The sequence below is a fragment of the Equus asinus genome, chromosome 3 (assembly GCF_041296235.1).
Source record: "Equus asinus isolate D_3611 breed Donkey chromosome 3, EquAss-T2T_v2, whole genome shotgun sequence".
NCBI classification, from domain to species: Eukaryota; Metazoa; Chordata; class Mammalia; order Perissodactyla; family Equidae; genus Equus; species Equus asinus.
Window position 1 is genome coordinate 156,314,014 of NC_091792.1, and position 20,688 is coordinate 156,334,701.

The 20,688-nt window shown below is 54.0% G+C and overlaps 1 protein-coding gene across 2 annotated transcripts in view; it reads right to left on the reverse strand.

Annotated features, from left to right (window-relative positions):
* CRMP1 (collapsin response mediator protein 1) overlaps positions 1-17,406 on the reverse strand; it is a 72,306-nt gene extending 54,900 nt beyond the window's left edge. Inside the window, exon 1 of one of the 2 annotated variants that reach the window (XM_014843265.3) lies at positions 16,911-17,406. In XM_014843265.3, the coding sequence (XP_014698751.2) occupies positions 16,911-17,291 (381 nt within the window). In that variant the 5' untranslated portion in view covers positions 17,292-17,406. Of the gene's footprint in view, positions 1-12,680; positions 12,933-16,910 lie in introns of those variants that run through there. The other variant, XM_044767854.2, reaches the window with a different exon arrangement.
* Positions 17,407-20,688: the final 3,282 nt, after the last annotated feature.

The following is a 20,688-nucleotide window of genomic DNA, read 5'->3' on the forward strand; positions in this document are numbered from 1 at the left end:
TAGGTAAAAAAAGCAAAATACCAAACTCTCTATATGGTAGCAATCCGGGGGGGAGTAGATCTTTCTGGGACTAACTGACTCCCCTCAGCGGAGACTTTGGGGTGCCTCCTCCCATCCCCACGGCCCCTTGCACACCCCTCTCCCACAACACTCATCACGTGTCATGGTCATTGTTCATGTGTCCATCTCCTGCTCGGCTGGACACTCCTTCAGGGCCAAGAGAGCCCAGCGAGATGCTGCGATTCATCTTGATACCCCGGGACCAGCCAGGGGCCTCACACAGCATTTAGCAAATGTTTGTCGAGCAGGAGGACAGGGGGTGACAGACAGAAGGCAAGGAGAGAGGGAAGAAGAAGAAAGAAGGTCTGAAATGAGAGAAGGGGTGAGAGGGAGAGAAAAGAAGAGTGAGATGAAAGAATGATAAAGAGAGAGGGAAAAGTAGAAGAAAGAGGAATAAAGAAAAGGAGGAAGGAAGGGAGGGGAGAAACAAAGAGAAAGAAGAGTAGACTGACAGATCAGAAACCCCTCCTTCCTGCTTTTAAAATCCCCTGAAAGCCTAAGGCTGCTGCCTGGGAATAGAAGCTTGCTCAGTGCAAAGCCTGAACAATACAGAGGATGCTGAAAGGCCAGCCTCTTCGTGAGGGTCCCACCTAAATCTTTGTGTTGGCAGTAATCCTGTCTCTGCGACAAACAATCCTGTGAGTCCGAGGCAAAGCCCAGGGAAAGGCAGGGCTTCTTCTCCAGACCTGCTCTTATCTTTATGTCCCATCCAGGCCCCCCTAGGGAGAGAGGTCTGGTGTTGGCAGGATGCCTTTGTTCTCTGTACAAGCGTTAAGTACCTCGCTGAGTGGCGCTTACAAAAATTAGCCTTTAAAGCTTCAGGCGTTCTGACCCATACACAGCAAAATAAACAACAGTCAGCCTCAACCAGGAGAGGAGGTCTAGATCACAGCGGATTTTTTTGCAGGATTGTCTATCCCTGAGTGAAGCATCAGCACCCCTGGTTCTGTTCGCCCTCCTGCAGGGTGGGAATGAAATCTGTCAGCTCCACCCTAAAGTCAGAGGGACAGACGATGCACTAAGGTCTGGGGAGCCTCGGGAGAAAAGAGAGGTGCTGTTCTCATCAAACCTACACCTACCCCCAAATCACTAGGTTAGCCATCTGGAAAACGGCAGAGAACCAAAGCTGTGATTACAGAGACAGGGAAAGACAGTGGCTGTGTCATCAGGAGGGGACATTTGAACTGGGCTCTGAAATCTGAGAAGTTCATGAAGCCGAACATGGAGGAGAAGGGGAACATTCCAGCAAAACAAACAGTATGTACACAGACACAGTGTTCTGAAAGTTCCAGGTTCCACAGAGCAGAAGGTGTGTGCTATCCGTGGTCCTGAAATGCCATGGGGCACTGGGACGGCGAGGTTTCTTCAAATCCTGGGACGCTGAAGACCTCTCCCTCCTACCTCACACAGCACTGTGGTTCCTCACGGCTTCCCTTTCTCAGGTCGCCAGCGTATTTGTAATCGTTGCATTCCCGCAGAACAAAAACAATCATGGCTTGTGTTTCACGATGTATGTAGTTGCTTTCAAGTACTCTTAACTTTTAGGACCACCCATTCAATACTTTAATTCTCCCACCCCCAGGAAGTTAGGGGGAGGGCACCCGACCCCCACGTCCCCTCTCCTATAATGCTTCACTAATGCAGAGACTGGAATCTGGGGTTTATGAATAGGTGAGTATAAAAAAGGGTCTCAGAGGTATGGCCTTCGCTGAGAAGCCACACCCAGCTCCACTCAGTAGGGCTGCTGGGTGCACGCAGATTCTGATGAGGCTGCCTGATTCCTCAGTGGGAAGGAGCTCAGAGTAACTAAATTACCAGTCACTCCTGGAAAGAGGAAGACTCTATTCCTCTCCAAAGGGCAAGCATGGAAATGAGTCTCAACAATATCAGGGCAGCCCCATTTTGGTAGAAATGTGCCCGCCCAAGAACTCAAGGCAGGCGGAACTTCTTTCTCTTAAGACAAAAGAAATGTCAAGATGAGTTTTGAAAGTTATTAGTCCTTCAAACTCTACAAGCCACTAATGTTGAGGTTCACACTTGCAACTCAAACCTTCCATAGGACAGGTAGGCACACCTCACTCATAACATGGCACCAGAGCCTAGATGATCCTCAAAATCCACTGGGATTGCCTGAAAAAAATTCCAACCCAGGTTCTTTTGTCAAGATTTTCATTTACCAGATGTAGCTCACAGGCCTGGGATTTATGTTATTAACAAACGCCCCAGATAATCTTGCCATAGACCCTCTGTGGTGGATTGTGTTGTTTGTTTCAGAATTCTTCCGGCGCTCCCACCCTCGTCATGCTCCATGGTGGGTGCAGTGCTCTCTCTGCCCCACGGGCTGTGGGAATGCCCACATGACTTGCTTTGACCAACAGAATGAGACTGGATGTGAGTGCACCAGTCTGAGCACAAGCTTCAAGAGGCAGGTGGGTTCCAGCTCAATCTCTTGAGGGTCCACCCTCCGCCATGAAAACCAATGACCCAAGGGATGGCACCTTCTTCAGTCTGAGTCCCAGAATGAGATGACAGGAGGGGCATACCTGGCCCAAAGAGAAGCTTCAAGATGAATCTAGCTGCGCTCTGCTATGCCTACTCAGCACCCACAGACCTGGAAGCAATAAATACTTGTTGTTGTAAGCCACAGCATCACGGTGCTGTTTGTTATGCGGTTTTATTGCATCAAAGCAAATTGATACACAATTGAGGTGGGAGCCACAGCCACAGGGACTGCTGGCAGAGAGATCTTCTAGCTCAAATACTTCATAACGACTCAGCTCCTACCTTTAATAACCCGGGCTCCCTGCCTCCCCGGCTCTCCTCACAGATCTCCCACCCAGCCTCCTTGCAGCAGCAAGGGCTGCCATACAGCGCAGCCGCACACTCAAATTTATTCACTGAAGACCAGCCCATCTGCCTTTGATTTTGCCTTGGGGGACAGCCTGTCAGCCGGTGGCCCTTTGCCACACTTTCCAGGAAAGCTGCCCCACAAGTGGCAACAGGCCTGAGACCGAATCTAATTAACATACATTTGTTCTCCACTCGCACAGGTAGGGGACACAGTGGCATTTTCCTCCTTCAAGAATCAGAAAGACAGGCAGTCCCCAAGGACTGCAGGCCTCTTCTACAAGCTCAGACTCGTTTCCATGACAACTGCAGCTTTAACAGCGAGACCTCGGGCCACAATGGTACCAGGTAGACATTCAGGAAGTACTCCCTGATGGAGTGAATAGCTGGTTTTAAAATAGCATACCTCTATCCTGACCCCAGGAGTGGGCGGGGCCTTCAGGCTGCCTGGAGGAGGAGCGATATTTGCATCTACATCTCCACCCATTCAGTGTTTCCTTGTCTGCGATTTTTACCTTATATAAAGCACTCTCAACAGAAATCCTTTTCCTCTAGGAAAGTCACATTCCTGAGCACATACTAAGTGTCAGTTCTGCATTACGTGGATTTTCATTTTTAACTCTTAAGCCACTTTAAGAATGGGTATGATTTCTACAAATGAGGAAACTCAGAGAAGTGAAATAATTTACTCAAGGTCACACAGCCAGGAGATGGCGGCACCAGATTTGAAGCTAGTCCCACAGGTACCTACAAAGTGACAGCGCACTGCCTCTCGGTGGTTATCCCAGTGTTCTCGGCACTGTACCTGCTTAACATGTCTGAGCCTCATGCCCTTCCTCTGCAAAATGGGGAGAAGCAAGAATAGACCGTATATATCCATTCAGCCATTTGTCAGGCACCTTCCCAATGCCATCACCTCACCCGCCCTCCTGCTAGGACTCTTGTGACTGTGCTCAAAAGGGAGGAGGGAATGTTAATGGGCTCTGAAATTTGCAAAGGCTCTCCCATGGTAAGATATTAAATACAGAGACCTATTCACCTAATGAACGTTGGCAACACCCCCTGCAGGCCAGGTGTTTTCACAGTGACTTGACAGTGTGACCTGCTGGTTAAGGACATGGGTGCAGAGGCAGACGGCCTGAGTTCTAACCTGGCCTCAGGCTCACTAACCGGGTGCCTCAGGCAAGTTCCGCTCTCTGTGCTTCAGTTTCCCATCTGTAATGCAGTGGGCTGCAGTGAAAGTTAAATGAATTAAACACGCGGACAGCATCACGACAGTGCCTGATTTTGGAAAGTCCTTGCAACCTGGAGAGCTAGATCTCATTCAGCTCCACCTTCAGCTTCCCTCTAACCTCTCACACCGGACACCCAACTCTTCCCTAGATCCTGCAGCGTCTGCTCCAGAAACCTTCGCCTACCCTGCTCACTTCCACCTCCCACTGCACCTGCCCTAGCCTCTCCTTAAAACCCGTCACCAGCTTGTCCTCATGCGTAGGACAAAGTATGCCCTCTAGGCTCTTCCAGGCCTGACCCCTCCCCTCTCCCAGCCTTGTGCCACCATATTTGTCTACTCACACCACGCTCTGGCTCCCTAAACTGCATTGCACACTGCTGCGCCTTCCTGCTGCCTGGATTTCCTGCCACACCTGCTCTGCCCACTGATTTCCAAGGCACCCCGTCAGGCACAGTGTCCTGGCTCCAGAAACATGCGGTCACCCCTGTACCCACAGCATGAGGCTCGCACCTCTGATTAGCATTGTCTCACGACTTCATGACGCTTCATCTTCCACCTCATTTTAATATATCTATTTCTCCCAGGAGACTATTAGATCTTCACACCAGAAACCACAGCTTATTCCCACACAGTGTCTTGGCTGGGTGACCTGTGGCAAGATACTTAACCTCTGTGTGCCTCAGTTTCCTCATCTGTCAGTGGAACTAATCGAAGTACCTACTTCACAGGATTACTTAGGATAATACGTAAAAGCACTCCATACACTGAACACTGGCCTACAAATTCCAATGTTTGATGCCAAATGTTCAGTGTTCATGCATTTGAGGAAGCAGGAAAAAGTGCCCATTGCTTTTATCAGCTTCTCAAAGGAGGCTAGGACCCCAGAAAGTTTTTAAACCAGTTTAAAAGATGCCCAATAACTAAAGTTTTATTTTGGATCCATTTTGCTCTGAACATCCAGAAATAAAGCATACCAAAAAAGAAAAATGAAGGAAAGGAAAGGAAAGACAAATCCAAACATTGTACCTAGAAATTGTGCTAGATGAGGAATAAAGAACTGGGGCTGTTTGGGAAAAGGAGTGTTAGGCAACTGAGAACTACCTTCCAGAGCCTCTGGGACTATCCACGTGGAAGAAGAAAGAACCTGTGAAAGTTCTGAGTGCAAAAGTAGAGCAAGAGGCAGAATCTGACCCACAGACAGAAGGGCTTTCCAACAACGGAGCTGTCCGAGAGTAAAGCAGGCTGCTGTGTAAAGTGGTGATCTCTCTGTCACTGGAGGTATCCAAGGAGAGGGTTTGGAATTCTTACACTAGAGGGGAGATGGGGGGGGTGGGGAAGAAGCAATGGACACTATTTCCCGCCTCCATGTGGAAAATTGTACATAACTTAAAAGGTTCCTTTTGACTTTGAGGTTGTATAAATCAAATATTTGCTGAGACTTTATCAGGGCTCAGGCCCTCAGGGTCTCTGAATAGGGTGGATATAAAGTACCTGGCAGTATCTCTGGGGACGGGTTCAAAATCTCAACCAGACACCTGTTTGCTCAATGCAAATCTGCGTCAAATCCATGAGTCTTCCTGTGGAATTGACCCCAAGTCATTAGTCAGTCAAGGCCTTGGGGAGATGTGTAATTTTATGATCTGATGTAAATATGGAGGATTCCTCTTGTAAAACCTTGCTTTTCACTGCGAAATGCAGTGGCCCACTAATAAACCAGATCTGCCCTCTCCCCACTGCCGTAGTACCATTTTGGAGGTCCTTTTTTTTTTTAGCTCCAAAAACCCTTCATGCCACCCTCACCTTCTAGATGGTAACTACCTATATGCTAAATCCATGGATAGGACATTTGCTAAGGAACGTCAAGCGTAGGAGTGGCCAAACCCTCACTCAACAATGAAGCACAGTCTGCAATCTGGGCTTCCTTCATCCACTCCTACAGCATGGAGTCCCCACTATGAGTCATCAGTGCACAAGAGTGCTCCTGAGGAGATGCCAAGGAGAATCAAACATGGCCCCAGTGCTCCAAGGGTTCACAGTCAAGTGGACAAACAATGTTACCGAGGCAGCAGTGCTCACAATTCCCAGCCGCAGGGGAGGGATTCTCCATGAGGAGTGGGCATAGCTTATACAAGTGCAAAGGGCCAGAGAGGGTGAGCCTGGTCAGGGAGAATGTCCCAGGTGCCTGGGGCACAGGCCCAAGGAAGGAGGGGGGAGCTGCAACCTCATATGTCCACAGCCTCACTTCCCCCCTTTTACCTGCTTGCTCTTGTTTTCTAGACCAGCCTCTCTATGAAGCGTCCTAGATCCCACTCCATTTCACAAACCACCAACACCAATTCAGAGCTGTCTTTTCTTACTCAAAGTTATGATTTGGTCTGTGCATCTCTAAGACAATAAATCTCAACCTTTCTGTGTTCAGAACATGCTGGCAAATAGTATAAAAATTTGCAGCATTCTTGAAGGGATTAAAAAACCTAAAACAACACAAAATAAGTCAGCAATCATGACCGTGCCATCCCTACTAGAGTGTGACTATGTCTGTATCACGGGGCCTTTAACCGGCTCCTTAATTGCACTTGCTTAGTTTTCAGCACCATGGCGCTGTCCACTGCCCTGACTTGTTCTCTTATATGCTCAAGAGGCAAAGGCTTTTGATGTTACTTTCCATGGCAGGAGCTTCCTTTTACTCACAAAAAATGAGATTCTATTTAACACTGCTCTGTTGGTGAGTGCTCAGAGCTCCACCTGAGAGATGTTATTAGAACAGTTTGTAGATTTGGTTGTAGCAACCATAAACGTTAAATACCAATCAAAATTTAGCAGCACACCTGCACAGGATTTTTTTCAGTACACCGCTGTGCTCACAGCACATGGGCTGAGAACCACTGGGTGCTGGAACATCTTGCATTTTCTATCTTCTACCAGTGCCTCTTGTACATGGGTTCCTAATCTTTATTTCTGGCCCTTGCCTCTCATCCTCATTCCAATCTGTGCTTCTAATTGCTCAGTGAGACACTCCAACTTGGTGCTCATTCCCAACTCCAATTCAACCTAAGAACCAATGCAGGCATTTTCTTTCAAACTCACCCCCTATACTTCCTGACCACCTCATTATCAGCTCCAACAGGTGTTTCTTAGTATTTCTCACGTGCCAGAACTTGCACATTTAATCCTCCTCTCCCAGGAAGACTAACATTTGGCTTCTGCCCACTGATTTAGGCCTTGATCATGTGACTTGCCTTGGCCAATGGACTATGAGCAGACATGAAATGTGCCATAGCTAAGCAGAAGTTCTTAAAGGCATCTCAGTTGCTACCAGTCTCTTGTGCTTCCATCCTCTGCTCCTCCAGCCTAGGTGTCAAGGTGAGGAGATACAAGGAGCAGAACCACTGTTCACCAGCAGCCAGGAGCAAAGCTACAGCCAATCCAAGGCCCTCATGTAGCATAAGCAAGAACAAAATGTATGTCATTGACAACTATTAAGACTTTGGGATTGTTTGTTTGCTATGGAACAAAGATGACCAACACGCCATCCCACAGGAAGGATAATAGCAGCTAACCCTGGAGCATATACTCTGTGCAGGCGCTATTCTAAGCATGTTACACACATTCAGTCACTTAATTCTTGGTAAAAAACCTTATAGAGTATTATTATTGTTACACCATTTTACAAATGACAAAACTGCTACATAGAAAGAATAAGTGACTTGCCCAAATTACACAGCTAGTAAGTGGAACAGCTAGGATTCAAACCCAGAGTCTGGCTTCAGGATCCACATTCTTACACGCTGCCTTTATCATCCCATCCTCCCAGCTCAAGAACTTCCAATGAGTTCCTACTATGCACAGAATAAAGTCAGAGTGTCCAATAACTTGGTTCTGAATTACCTCATCCAACTCTGTAAAGAAAAGGAAACTGAGGCCCAGGGAGAGGAACTGACTTGCCCAAGATCAAATATCCCATTTGCATTTGAGTCAGGTTTAGAGCCCATGTGTTATTTCCATCACCTTGGATGCACTCTGCCCGACTTCCAAAGCCTGGTAGAATGCCCCCTACCATGCCCCACCCCACCCCCTCCAATTTATTTCAAGTTCCTCACCCTCTGATTTTAAACTCCTCACTCTCTTCTGACCATATTCATGCCCAGTCCAGGTCCTGTCCATGCTATTCCACTTGCCTGGCATGCTCTTCCCTTGTCCCCACCTATCAAATCCTTCATCATCTAGCTCGTGCCATCCCCCAAGCCCCAAGAGGCCACCCCCTATTGCTTCTGCCAATGCTGAGTCCTCCCTTCTCTGAGCTCCTCCAACACCTGTGCCCTATCCCACAGTTCACCCTTTCATCACTTTTAAGTTGCTCCATGTGTGTGCACTTTGCCACTTAGATGGTAAGCCTGTTAAGGTCAGGATCATGAAATATGTATTTTTAACTGCCCATCACACCTTGCACAGTTCAAGGAACGGAACAGATATGCGATTAACACTCACTGATTACCTGCCATTCTGAATTTTCATCTCCTCAGAGAGCCTGAACCGTGGAGATGGGAACCATCGTCTGTTAGCCACTCCCTATGTGCCAGGCACGTTCACCTATGTCACGTCACATGTTTCCATGTGTGCAGTCTTGGCCAAGGTCATTACAAGAAACAGCCATTCAGGGCTAAGCTGGCAGAGTTATGTTATGGAAGATGTCACAAGCAAGTATCACTTTTATCCCCTCTTAAACACTTTGTAGGAATTTAGTTTAACCAAAATAATTTTCCCCCTAAGAATATGCTCCACTTCTCCCTCTCTGATCATGAACTAGACCTAACTGAGGGTGTCTGCTTCTTCGCCCTGGATGACAGGAGCTCCGGATCAGCATCAGAGGTCCAGTCACCTGCCTCCAGGGGTCCGGATCCTGCAGGTTTGTTCCCTGCTCTTCCCGGATCCTCAGTCCTGGTACTCTCCTCCCATCTGATTTCACTATGTGCCTGACAAATCACTGTAGACATCTCAAATCCTTTGTGTAAAAAGGCAGGGAAGTAAACTGAATGTCTATAGATGGGCAAATGTCCCCCTCGGGATGAAGCTTACCAGGCCTCACACGCTTTTTGCATATTCGTACCTTAGAGAAACTAATTCAGTCTGATGTGATTTTTTATTTAATGACCTCTTTCTTCCCTGCTCACCTTTACTGTTTGATCTAATACAGACACTCTTGTGTCCCCCACAATTGAATAGGAGCCCCCTTCGGTGGTTCTGCTGGGAGCCAAGAGCTTCCCAGGGCCATGAAGCCACATGCCTTGGTTTGCTCAGAGCCACCCCCGGGATGTTCAACTCAACCGCCATAGCCCGCACCATAACAGCTTTGGCTAAGTTAATCCCCAGCTGTGCCATTAAGTTTTTAAAAAGCCACGCATGAAAGACAGCTTTATAAATATTTTAAACAATCCTTAGGGCTGAAGCCAAGTGTTTCTCCTTTTTCCCTCTTCTCTACCAGGCTACTCTATTATTTCAGAAGAAGGGTGAGGTGGAGAAAAGAGGAAAAGACACAGGTTCATCATCAACCTGAGTAGAATGTTCTCAGAATTCAGCTGTCCCCTGTCTTTGTCCACACTGCGCCTGCCTGGGACACCCTTTCTCCTCTGCTGGGGTAGTACTCTCTCACACTCTGATCTCTGAATTCACTGGCAAAGCTGGGACCCTATCCTCACCATTCAGATGAGGAAGCCGAGGCTCACAGGGGCACAGAGTGACCCAACATCAAGCAGGTGGGGCCCCGGGGATGCAGCTGAGAGCTGTATTTTGGTCCTTTGTCAAGCCCCCAGTTCCCTCCAGAGGCCACACACACCGTGGCCGCCAAAAACGTCCTAATCGTCTTCAGCATTTGCTCTAACTGCAGGGAGAAACCGCCCTTGGAAGCAGAGGTTGGGTTCCCACAATGCTTCCTTCCGTTTCTCCAGCACGGCATACTCTGTTGCGTCTGGAGCCCCCTCCATCCCCTCCCAGGACAAGGTGGGTGTCCCTGCTCTGCTCTCCTCTAGCCTTCTGTGCTTCCTCTTATCACACCCCCCAGGCTTCGTTGCAATTTCAGGCCAAAATGTCAGTCCTTGCTAAACTCTGGGAGGGCGAGGGTCAGCCCATCTCCTTCCCACTTTCCCTAGCACCCAGCGCCTGCCCGGCACAGACCAGGTGCTTATTATTATTACTAACTTACCAGATGAGTGCTATGGAACAGTTAAGGGTGCAGCGTTTGGAAAGCCACAATGCCCTCCCATTCATGTAAAGGCATTCTGCTTCCCGTCACAACATCTACGTGATCAGCAAGAGGCCCTCAGGAAGCTGAGGGTCCTACAAGGAGCTCCATCCAAGTCCGTCCTCTCTGGTTCGTTGTTTCTCCTCTAAACCACAAATCTTGCTGGCCAGCATGGGCTACGTGGACCAAATGAAACACAAGTGCTTCATCCAGGGCCTCTTTCCCAGGAGCTAAGCATGATTGTCGGTGTCCCTCCCGCCCCCCCCCCCCCATGCAGTTGATGCTGTTGGAACCACTCCATCTGATTCTCTTTTACACACGGATTGACTTGGTGCTTCGCACAAAGGACTAAAGCAGCAGGATCAGATAGCAGTTCTGAAGCCCTCACTAGGCATCTAACACACAGTGAGTGCTTTACCAGGGTCCTCTTGGACGCTCGAGGGTCCTCTGAAGCAGCCAATGTTAGGCCCACATTGCATATCAGCACGGAGGCTCAGAGAAGAGGCAGAGCAGAGACATACACCCAGATCCGTCTGGTGCAAAAGCCTGGGCAGTGCATTCCCACTCCAGAGGGCCACAGCCAGGGGGCAGGGCGTCTGCTGCGGCTGTGCAGACGAGAACCGTACAACTCGGGGGCACCATTCCCACAGACCTGCCTCAAAGACCATCTTGCTAAACCTCCTTCTGGAAACTAGAGTTCTGAGAGGGGCACAGACCCGCCGGGCGCCACAGTCACAAAGGGCCCAAGGCTCCCGAATCATCAGTCACTGCATCACCCCACCCCATCACCTGCCTCAGTTCCCCTGGGGAGCAGGGTTAGAGTCCCAGTGCAGGGACCTGCTCATACAAATATCCTGGTACTTTCCTCCCACACTGCCTAACTTGGGACAACCACATTCCTTCCATTGATTCCTAGCCAACTGCAGACTGGCCACTTACCCCTGCGGCTCAGAGGGCAGGGATTAGAGATGGGTAGAGGGTGGGCCCGACCTTTGGGAGTCACTCCTCTGGATGGCAACTCAGCCAAGGTCTGTGCACAAGACCTCAAGCTGGGCCCAGGAGGGGTTTTCTAGGGAAGGGAAGACTCAGCCCAGAGTTGGGCAGGATGCAGGGCTGTTCTGGGGAGGCAGGGGGCCCCGTTCCCTCCCAATCTTCCTCTCACCTGCACCCCCAGCCAGTGCTCCAGCCTCTGGGAGCTTTATGTGGACACTGCCTCCCTCAAAGGATTTATTGAGCAGATTCAATAAAACACCGTGTGCATTACCTGGGCAGGTGAGAGGGAAGTGTTGGCTCCCTCTGCCTACCCAAGGCTGCCCTCCTGCAGGTGCCCTGAGGCGGTCCCTGAGCCTGGATTCTGGGTAAATGAGGATGCTGGGTCTCCTGTCCTCAGACCTCAGGCAACACCCTGGAGGATTCCATCAAGTCCAGAATCTCGCCCCCTAGCACCTGGCTGCTCCATCGCCATCTTCCACCACCCAAGAACCAAGGGCTTCCCGAGCACCTGTGGTCCACATCCCTCAAGAATGATTTGGGTGCACTCTGGCGCCAGGCAAGGAATGAGGTGGAGGCCAGGTCTCCGAAAGGATAGACCCCCAGCTCCCACCGCAAGACAAAGCGTAAAGACCTGGGATCCTTTGTTTCCGGCCACACCCAGGGACACAGCGGAATGCTCAGCCCCCACTACCGTCCCCACCCCCCGGTGTTAACCCTTCCCGGGCCACAGCCGCCAGCGCTGCCCCATCAGGTTATTTTTAGCTGCGGTGAGGAATGGGAGGGGCGCCTCCATCATGGCGCTGTCTCTAGGTCCAGACTTCCACCCCATCAGTACGGGCGGGGAGTTGGGGCAGTGGTCGATCTTTCTCCTTCCTCTGGCCAGGAAGGAACTCGACCGCGAGGTGCAAGAGCTGGACAGTGCGGAGGCCGCGCGCGGGAGGCTCCGCTCCAGGGCCGGAGGGAGGGAGTTCGGACCCCGCGCCCCTCCCTCTTTTGTTCAGCTCCGCATCCTGCCTGTCCACGCCATCCTCTGGCACATCCCGCGGCGGGGAGGGGGCTGCAAGCCCGAGGGGAGAGGGACCCGAGGCTCCAGCCCCGCCCAGCCGAGCGGGGCTCTCCCTCCCCCTCCGCATTGTCCCCAGAGGCTGGGGGGAGGGGGCTGCAAAGCCGAGACCGGCCCCGCCCCACCCGCCGCGACGCAGGAAGCCTCGGGGGACGCCCCTGCCGTCCCCCCCACGGATCCCGACCCTGGTGGCGACTCCCCTCCGCCCCCTCCGCAAAGAGCAGAGGGGCTGGGGCCCGGCCTACCGTGATGTGCGGAATGCTTTTCTTGCCCTGGTAGGACATGGCCCCTCTGGCGCCCTCCGCCCGGCCGGTGGACCTGTGGGGCTGTCTTTCGCTCTGTCCGGCGCTCGCTCGGTCCCGCTCTCCGCGGGCGCGGCGACAAAGGCCCGGGAGGGTGAAGAGAGGGACGGAGGCTCGCCGCCCGCGCTGCCCACACGCTCGCTGCCCCGGCTGCTCGGCCCGCCCGCCGCCGCCGCTCCGGCTGCCAGCACCGCCCGGCTCGGAGGAGGGCGGGAGGAGGAGGGAGAGGCGAGGGCGGGAGGAGGGGGCTGCAGACAGACAGCTCCTCCCGGCGGCGCGGAGCAGAGCCGGATTCGCCCCTCTCGGCTCGAACCAGGAAGCGCTTCCCTTCCGATCCCCCCACTCCGCCCCCCGCCCCCCCAGCCGCCCAGCCCCGCCGACCCCCGCCCTGCGCACACGCCCTCAGCTGGGCCCCGGCCTCGCTCTCGCGCTTGGGAGGGGCTGGTCCTCAGGGTTCTTTTAGAAGCCAGAGACGGTGTTCGGATGCGCAGGCAGAGCCCGCGGGCAGCGCCACAGGTGTGCGGCCCCGCGTCTGCGGGCCTCCCCCAACATCTGCCTGGGGAGGGGGGATGTGGGCCGGGTGCCGGGGATCCGCCCAAGCTGCTGAGTGTTCAAGGCCCTCCAAGATCAGGCTCAGCGATCGCCCCCCTCCGGCCTCTCGTTCCACAGCCTCCGTTTGTCCATCTGCCGCGCCATTTCCTGAATAGACCAACCCCCGTTCCATCTCCAGCTCCAAGCTTTTATTCAAGCTATACCCTCTCCCTGAATATCCTACCCCAGACAAAAGTTTACCCATTCTCCCAGGCTCATCTCCAATGGGTTCTCGATAAAGCCTTTCCCTGCCACCCTCCCCACCTCCATCATTCAGCCAGCCTCCCTGAGGGCTCAGCAGGACCTTCCCTGCCAGGCCGAGCAGCTGCAGTAGGGCCTGGAGAGGCAAAGCCCTAATGAATGGCTGCCCCGCTCTACCCCCTGAGCAGCTCTCTCATCACACAGCGGTCTAGCATTGGGCCACCAGGTCACCACCAGAGTCTTGCCTAACAGACAGTGATTGCTTGGAGGGTCAGACCATTGGCACCAAGGTTGCCGTAGCCCCCGGGACAGAGGGGGACTGGAGGACAGGGGGAGGAATAGGACATCCTGACTCCCAGTGGAGAGCGCACACCAGCTGGGGCACCCATGACCCAGATGTTGCCCTGTGGAGAAGAGGGCAGCAGGCCAGGACACAGCCTTTTTTCCTCATGATAGGAGAGGAAAGAGGGAAGAGGGAGAAAGGGGGGGGGGAGCCCCAGCAAGCCCCCACGACACTGGACAGGTGCCCCAAATCTCCAGGCAGAATAAGATGCCAACCTTTCCTGCCCCTCACTTTCTGCCTGCAAAATCCAAACCCACAGCCTCTGTAAAAAGACCTATTTTTTTTACTTTCAAGATGCCCCCCCGGGGGAGGGTATGCTAGGTGTGGTAAAGCCCTCCCATCATGCAGGTTGGGGCCTGAAGCCCTTACCTCCACCTCCACCTGGAGCCAGTCCCCCAGTCCAGGACAGGAGACCAGAGATGCCTGAGCCTTAAAATGTAAGCGAAGTTGTAGGTCCACAAAGAAGCAGCTTAGTATTCCAGGAACACTAGGCCATAATCTTCCCATTTTACAAGTGGGAAATTGAGGCTTACAGAGGGAAACCATATCCAGGTGCAAAGCATATTAGCTGCAGCAGGGCACTATCTGGAAGCCAGGTTCCTACAGCCTTGTCTAGAGCTCATTCCCCTACACTCATTCGGCCTCGGCTCTGAGCGGGGGTCCTAAATCTTTGTTGATGACTGGAAATTGCTGGTGGGGACACTCTCCTCCCCATGACTCCTACATTTCCTTCCTCAGCGTTGTGAAATCGTATGTTCTACGCACCAGGGCGTCCCCAGGGGTCAGTCTGGACAGGGAAGCTCCCGGACTGGGGACAAGACCACGTGCTACCGGGGGAGGGGCACCAGTCCGCGACTGGCCAAACAGACCGCTGCTCCCAAGCAGACCTCCCGGGTACAAAGCGCCGCAGTCGCTCAGCCCTGGGCCGTGGCAAATGCTGCGCCTGCGCCGCAGAAACCCCTCCTCCCTCCCCAGGAAAGAGCTTTATGGGCGGGGGAAGGGCCCCGGCCCCGGCTGCAGAGCGCAGCAGCAGCGAGGCCCGCCCCAGAACTCGAGCCCCGTGGCCGCTCGGTCTGCAGACACTAAAACGCTTCCCACCCCCCCCCCCCGCCCCCCAAGGGAGACCGCGAGCCCTTCGGGGCGCCGAAGCGCCGCCTTTTGTCCAGTCCCCGAGATGCGATGGAGAAAGGGGCGAGAGGGCCAGAGGGGGAGAAGAAGGAGGGGTGGGCGAGGTGAGGCGACTAGCATCCCCAGTGCCAAGGCGCGGCTGCGGAGCCGGCCCAGGCAGAGCCCGGGACTAACACTGGCGATGGTGACATTGACCGCAGCGCCATTGGGGACACGCTTCCAGACAGCTCCCGGCCTTGCACAAAGCGCTTTCGCCTCCCTGCTACTCCAGCACGCCTTGAGGGAGGCTGGGAGAAGAATGCCCACCATTTCACAGATGGAGAAGCTGAGGCTCAAGACGGCCAAGTGCCTTGGCTGAAAACCAGGGTTCCCCGCTACTGACCCCGGCTTTTCTGTCCGCAGCCCTGAAGTCTCCCGCTCGGGCTCGGAAGCCTGGATCCCAAGCGAGGTCGGCCATCAGGGAAGGAGGTGGGCAGAGGGAGACAAGGAAGGGGTAGGAAAAGGAGACGGGACGCTCTCGGTATCTCCTTCGCCCCCGCCCCCACCGCACACACCCTCCTCGCGGGGCGCCGGATTCAGGACCATGGAGAGTTCCTGAGTTATGGGGACAGAAAGCCTCTGGCGAGGGGATGGGGACAGGAAGAGACCCACTGCTGCGTTAGCAGCCACAGGCCGACCCAGCCCCCACTCCTCCAGGAAGCCCTTTTGGGTCTCTGTCGGGATCAAGCTCTGCCTCCTCGCGGCTCACTTTATGCGTCTCATATCACTTAAGGGGAAAAGGATTAATAAAAATGATGATAATAAAACTCAACAACGAACATTTATTGAATGCTCACTACCTACCGGCATGAACGGATTTAATTCTCACAAGGAATCGGTCGCCCACTTTGGCCCGGGGTGGGGACACGGGGTGCTGAGCCGGGATCCCAGTGCCTACCGGGGATCTGGGACCGCAGCAGCGCTCAGACACCAAGGTCTGGGCTAAGCAGACAGCCAGCAGGCCCTAGGGGGATCCCGCTTCTGTTTTCCAGGCACCTGGCCCTGACCCGCCCACACATTCCAAAGCTGTGCCTTCTATCCATCCGTCCTCCCCCACTGCCTTGGTGACTTCCAGTTCAAGGGAGAAGAGCCGTAGGGCCCAAGGCCTGTCGTTCCCTCTCCCTGATGCTCCCCGACTTTTAGGGGGAAAAAAATCTCCAAGTCTTGGAAGCTGGAGACCCTGGTTCAAATCCCCACTCTACCTCCAACTTGCTCTGTGAAGTGAGCACGCTGGCGTCGTGCCGTGGACTCAGGAGCGTCCCCCAAAGAGGTCGGTGGTGGGGGGAGCGGTTTCCTGTTCTAACTGCCCAAGGATCTAAATAAATCTTCAACCAAATCCTTCCCCGGAAAGCATAGAGGGAGCACTCAGGGAAAGCTCCTCTCAGCTCTAAGCTGTGTGACCACAGGCGTTTCACTGAACCTCTCCAAGCTCCCGGTACACAGTGGGTGCTCTATAATTGCTAATTCGTGAGTGAATAGATGAATGGACGAATGCAGAATGGAGCTCCCCTCCTTTTCATAAAGCAGAGAATGGGGATCCCTGGATTCAATTCACCCCAGAGATCCCTTCACGTTTTAAGGGGCCATGTGGCGGCTTTAGCCAACTTACTTCCCTTCTCAGAACCTCGCTCTCCCTTACTGCAGAAAAGCAGCGAGGACCCATAGGAGTCTCAAAGACTATGCTGGCCGACCCTGACCGAGTCGCACAACCTCTCCGAACCTCTTGTATGATGGGATGGGGGAGGGGCCTTTCGTAGCTCTCCCAAGTCTGGTGGCAGCGGCCTCAGCACTCAGGCCAGGATACTGCCCTCGGGCTGCCCCATGCCCAGCGGCCCCGAGTGCCCCGCCCCCCGTCCGGTCCGCGCGCGTACCTGGCCATTGTCCCGGCCGAGTGGCAGGTCGCGGGGCGCGGGGCAGCGGATGCGCAGTGCGGGCGGCCGCTCATCGCGCTCCCCTGGAGAGCTGACAGCGGAGCCCGAGGGCTCGCTCACGTCGCTGGCAGTGTCCTCGCTGCCGCCGGGCCCCGGCAGGCCGACCGCGTCGAGCCGGCCAGCACTGCGCGGCGTGCGCGCCGAGCCGCGGCGGCCCACGCTGTACGCGTCGAAGTCGATGGTCTTGTTCTCGTAGGCGCCCTCCACCGCGGCGAACATGCCGCCGTACTTCTGGCGCGGGGTCTGCGCCGCGCTGCCCGGCCGCGCCAGGTACACGGGCAGGTCGTCCTCCGTGTTCCACGCGCGCCGCCGGTCCGCCATCCCGGTCCAAGGCCGGCCGCCCGCACGCGCTCCCGCCCGCCCGTGGCCCTAGCCACCGCCGTGCGCCGCGCTCCGCGCTCGGTGCGGGCCCGCGGCGGCCCAGGCGCTACTGCGGCCCGGGGAGGGGCGGGGCGGGGCGCGAGGCGGGGCCGGGGCGGGCCGGGGCGGGGCCTCCGGGCGGCCGTCGGCCGAGCGCAGCGGCCAGCTACAAAGGACCGGGAGGCGGGGACCTCCGCGGGGGCGGGGAGGGACGATGACGTGTCGGAGCCGCAGCGCCGAGGGCGGGCAGCTGAACCGCAGTGCCCTCGCCGCACCCCCGCTCCCCGCCCCCAGGCCCCGCGCAGGGCGCGAGGAGAGGAGGGGTGGGAGCCTAGTGCATGCACACACTTGCTCACACACACACGCTCCAGAGGCACACACAGGTTGGTATTAGCACACCAGACAATTACGCCGTACAAACACGTGAGAGACGCACAAACATGCTGGCACACACACGAGAGTCGATTACACACACGCTTCCGAGACACACAGGCTCATTTATGCATACCATAGATAATTTTGCGCACACAACACACTGCTCGTACATACTATAAATCAACTACACACACATACACCAGAAATTCTCGTAGTCACTCAACACCGCGCGTACACAGCATCACGCCGAGATTAACTGCACAAGCGGAGAGACACTCGTACATTGGACGCAGCTTTCATTCACTCCACGCTATTACATCGGGTGCCCGCTGGTGCCCAGCACGTCGTCGGTGCTGGGGACAGCGCCGTGAACAAAATGAAGCAAGTCCTGCCCTCGGGGCGCCGACATTCTGAGAAGGGAGGAGACAAACCGCATAATGTACCAGGCGGTGCTAAGCGCCAGGAAGAACATACAGCGCGGCAAGAGGGACACGCTGGGACCACGTTCACGCGGACAGACATGCACGCGAATCAGTGACTCACACAAGTACAGGATGCTCATTCCTGCGACACCCACACAACAAAGAGATTTTCACACGCTCAAACCAAGGGCGAACTCACGAGGCGACTCCACACAGGTGCGCTCATAAACCCCGACAGGACGCCCACACGAGAATTCACACTAGACGCACGGAAAGTCGGAGTCTTAAATAGAAAACCTCCAGAGTAAGACACACAAAGAGACAGGTCAGCACACACACACACATGCACACACGCTCCTGTCAGTAACCCAAAGAGACAAACGTTCCCCATTCAGGGATCACCTCCTACGACCCCGGGTACAGCCTACCCTGGCTGACCCAGGAGCTCGCAGCCTGGCAGTCCCTGCTTCCTCTGACTAGGGCCAGGTGGAGGGTGTGGGATCGTGGGGGAGTGGGGGTCGCTCTGCTGGGGCTCCTCTCTATTCCTCTTCAAGGCCAGGCTCCATACCCTCCCTGAGACACCGTCCCTCATTTCTCCAAGATTGTTGTCAGGCAGAGGGTCCTAAGAGCCTCCGGGGACCTGGCGGTCCCATCTGCTCTTTCTGGACGGGCAGAATCGCCAGCTGCGGACTCGCTCGGCGGGCGAGTCCCGACAGGCAGCATCGGGCTGGGTGGGGTCCTCAGTGAGGAGCCTCGGCGCCTGGCGCCGCGCCCCCCGCCCCTCCCTGTTCTGGGAGCTGTCCCTTCAGCACCCGGCATGGTCGGTCTGGGGAATCCCGGACAGACAGCTGGATTCACATTCTGGTTCGTGTGACTGCTGGGACCCATGGATTGAGGACTCCGGGGACATCGGCTCCATGGCCTCAGCTGACACCTCCCCGCATTTGCTATCTTTCAACCCTGGAACAAGCTGGTGTGTGTAGTAACTCGGTATCATTACCTCCCCACAGGGCGGATGAGGAAACAGGAGGGGAGAAGAAAGCAGCTGCCTGGTACCTCAGATTTCAGGGCTGCTCAGCCAGGCCTGGAGCTCAGTGGGCACTTAGCAAGTCCCCTTTCTGTGCTGGAGAGAGAAAACAGTGCTGGGAACACAGAGATGAATATTTATAAAGTCCCTGCCTTCAAGAAGCATATATTATAGTAGGGGAGAGAGAGCTGGCCATAAATAAGAACAGAGACTATCATCCCCATCCTCCAACCACTCTCTTCTACCCACTCCATCCCCCATCCTGGCCTCCTCCCTCTTTTTGTCCCTGGGCACCCTGCACAGATTTCTGTCACAGACACTCCTCTTGAAGGCTGCAGGACTCTAGGCTGCATTGCAAGTATTTTAAGTGAAAACTTCTATCTGTCCTTTGAAATACTATTCCAAGCACATTCCAGGCAAGGAAATTTCATGTTGAATGCCACATAGAAACTGCTTCTAAAGCTCCACAAATATTCGTAGTGACTAAACCCAGAGAAATATCAGAGAACCCAAGAATTTGAGTTAGACCAATTTGAGGTCTATCCTCACACTCTATGCCTGAATCTGCTCGCAACACCTTGAAGCGACAGTCTTTTGAGCTTTGCTTGAATTCTACTGGGGATGGAGATCTCACTATTCTCCAAGAAAACCCTTTCCCTTGTAAGAGAGGGCTGGGCAGTTGGCAAGCTTAGCAGGGAGTGACACAGGAAGGAGGAGGGAAAGGGTTGTCTTTATGAAGATGCAAGAAAGGATAATAACAGTCCCCACTTTTAGAGAGTTTCCTACATGACAAGGACCATTGCAGGCACCTTACACACTGTAAGTCTTTTAAGCCTCACAGCAACCTTTGAAGTAGGTACCATTTGAGCCTCATTGTACAGATAAGCAAACCAAGGCTCAGAGAGAGAAGTAACTTGCCTAGGGTCACAGCTGGTAAATGATACCACTTAGGATTTAAACACAGTAGCCTGATCCCAGAGTCTGCATCTTAACCAGTACCCTTTACCCTCTCCCAAGAAGCCTGGCAGAAGAGGTCCCTTTGGGAGAGGGGAGATAAAGGAGTGGACCTCGTGTAGTCAGAAGAGCCTAAATTTTGAGTCAGAATTCTCTCCTCCCTGCTACCTTGGGCAACTAATCATTCAACACGCATCCAACACACATCTTGGGCACCCACTATGCCACAGATTTTATATTACTCCTCATTGCTCCTCTCTTCTCCAAGAGAGCAGGGGGATCTGAGTTTTATCAAGCATGTACCATATGTAAGGGTCTTTGCACACATTGTTCATTTCCACACGTAACGTTCTGTTTTTAGCAGCCCGATGTGGCAGACAGTGCCACCTACATTTTCAGGCTGGAGTGCTGAGGATGACAAACCTCAAACTCACTGCTCAAGCCAACCACCAGGAAGTGACCACACGGGGATCCGGTTCAGGTTTGTGTGAGCCCTTTCTACCATCTCCTTGTCTCAAGGCCAGTAACCCAAGTGTGGCAGAGAAAGGGACAGGGAATGAACCAGGGGTACACGCTGGGA